A 2,760-nucleotide genomic window follows, 5' to 3' on the forward strand; every position below is an offset into this window, starting at 1 on the left:
GTTGAGAACAGAGAGGTAGGAACAGAGTCCCAAAGCTCATCTGTAGACAATGGAACATCGCCCACAGGGGGGTTACAGGGAAGGAATGAGTCAACCAGAGCGCAGTAAAGCACCGATGAAACACACAATATTCCTCTGGTTTCTTGAGGCTTCCTCACCCCCCGCCACCACCATGACCCCAGTGATGCCTCTCACTTTGGACTAGACCGGAGCATGTGCACAGGTGTGGATAAGAGATAAGAGCTCACAACACGTGCAACCCAAGAGCAGGAATGGGAAGAGTGATACCAGATGGGAAGGGAGAATGTGGGGAGGGGAAGACGTGGGAACCATTCATAATGATCCACACACAACCCCCTCCAGGGGGAAGAATAATGGAAACCATGGGGGAAGGGAGGCAGTGGTCAGTGTGAGATATGAAAATAATAATTCTTTTCATTAGGAGAGGATTTTATTTTAAAAGTGTCATCTTAAACCGCAAGGATGTCCATTAAACTTCACAATTAAACATGCCAAAGGAGAAGCCATGTTGTCAAAATGCCCACTTAACCCACCCAAACATCTCAAACCCACCATTTGCTGACCTTCTATAACCCCCTTTTTAAAGTTTTTTTTCTTTTTTTAAACAAGAGAAGTAGACAGATACATGTTGGTAAATGCTAACTGTCCATATTCACATAGAGACACAGTGTAATCTCTGAGCCCAATCGACAGAGGGAGGAAAGAAGCTAGAGTTCTATGCACTACTACACAGGGGTCTAGCACCCTCCAGCTGCCGGCAGGGCCAAGGGAGCAGAGGGTTTTGTTTTCCCACAGAGCACGGTGGTGTGTTGATTCCATAGATTTTGTTGAGACAGGAAGGGACAAAAATTAATTTGAACACAAGGGGGTAGAGATTCTTTTCCACTGTATTCTGCACAAGGCATTATTCCCCCCACCCCCAAATAAGTTGAGAACCATGGTGTAGAGAAAAGAGACCTCAAGAACAGGGTGACTGAGCACAAGAGGAAGAAAACAAAAACAAAACAAAAAAGACTGCAACTTGCTCCCAGGGACTGAAGACAATTAAAGAGGTTGGAATCCATCAGTGTTCTGTTAGTCATCCTCTCCTTCACCCTCCTCTCTTTCCTCTCCCTCGTCATCATCTTCTTCCCCTTCTTCATCAATGTCTTCTAAACCTTCTTCTCCTTCACCTTCCTCATCATCCATATCAGGAACCAAGTAGTACTGTAATGGATTTGGCCAAATATCATCTTTGATGACCTCTCCTAATTCATCGGCGCCGGCATCAGACTGGTCGGTAAACCAGGGAAAGACACTCTCAGGTTCGTCATGCTGCCCCTTCCTGCTAGCTTTGCTCTGTGTTTGACTGGAACGTTTCGTCAAGTCCTTTCCAGATTTCCATTTGATTTCAGTTGATTTTGAAGATGGATCACCGCTCTCATTCAGATGAAATTCTTTGGAGAGAACTTTATTTTCGAAGTAAGGATTTTCATCAAAATAAAAATCTATTCTGTAACCTGATTTAATATCTTCAAATTCTATCACTTCAACTCTGGTCAAATAACGCAGAGCCTCTTCATCCTCTTCCCCAAGCAATGCAGACACTTGCGGATGCTTGACAAATGTTGTTACCCCCAAATTGGGGATTTTGGTGATCAATTCTGACCTCTTCTGAAAGAATGGTTGGCGGAGTTTGTTATATTTCTGTTCTACTTTCAAAATCTCCTCACTGGCTTGTTCATTAAGTCTGTCTATTTCATTTTGTACCTCATCAATATGTTCAATTGCTTCCTGCTGTTCTTTTTCTTCCTTCGGGGGGGCCAGGGTCTCCTGCACCTTAGGTTTCTTCATTTGCGGCAGGCTCGAGGGCTGGCGTTTAGGGGCCATGCTGCTTGCTGTCTGCCAGCGGAGCCCGAGGGACGCCCAAAGAGCCGCTGGCCTCCGGTGGAAACCACCTGGAGAATTGAAACTGCCCCCGTTTAAGCCTTCCCTGGAGCCACCCCGCCTAGAGGGGATATTTACATGACATTGAGACCGAAAATAATAATAATTTTTACCAAGGGATCACGAGGTTGGAGTGGGGAGCAAGGTGGAAGAAAGAGGAACTGATACCAAGGGCTCAATGGAAAGTAACTGTCTCAAAAAGAATGATGGCAACATACGTACAAATATGCCTGATACAATTGATGTATGGGTTGTAATGAGCATTGTAAGAGCCCTCAATAAAATGATCAAAGCAAAAAAAGGAAAGAAAGAAAATATTATGACTTGGGTCTGGTACACTGTACTGGAAAGTAACATATTTGTTCTTGTGAACATAATAGGTTTTGTGAAGTATATTTGCCAATGCAGAACATTGTTTGATTTCTTGACTGCTGCTTCCATAAGCACTGATGGTTAATCTAAGAAAGTGAAATCCTTGACAACTTCAATATTTTTCCATTTATCATGATGTTGTCTATTTGTACAGTTGTGAGGATTTTTTTCTTTAGATTGAGTTGTAATTATCAGCAAGTACTTCAAATCCTCTTCACATTTAATAAGCAAGGTTGTGTCAACTGCGTATCACAAGTTATTCACGAGCCTCCCTCCAGTCCTATTACCATGTCCTTCTCGATATAGTATAGTTTATTGGATTATTTATTTATCATACAAATAGTGACTGAATCAATACAGTGAAAGGACACAACCATGAGGTACAACTTTCCGGATTTTAAGCCATGCAACATCCCTGTGTTGTTTTTGTAATTATTGCCT

At 42.9% G+C, this 2,760-nt stretch overlaps 1 protein-coding gene across 1 annotated transcript; it reads right to left on the minus strand.

Moving 5' to 3' along the window:
• Positions 1 to 1,095: 1,095 nt before the first annotated feature.
• On the minus strand, positions 1,096 to 1,981 carry LOC142440789 (protein SET-like). The gene has a single exon (XM_075543024.1). The coding sequence runs from the start codon at positions 1,888 to 1,890 to the stop codon at positions 1,096 to 1,098; it is 795 nt and encodes a 264-aa protein (XP_075399139.1). The 5' UTR covers positions 1,891 to 1,981.
• Between the last annotated feature and the right edge of the window lie 779 nt (positions 1,982 to 2,760).

The sequence above is a fragment of the Tenrec ecaudatus genome, chromosome 2 (genome assembly GCF_050624435.1).
Source record: "Tenrec ecaudatus isolate mTenEca1 chromosome 2, mTenEca1.hap1, whole genome shotgun sequence".
Lineage (NCBI taxonomy): Eukaryota > Metazoa > Chordata > Mammalia > Afrosoricida > Tenrecidae > Tenrec > Tenrec ecaudatus.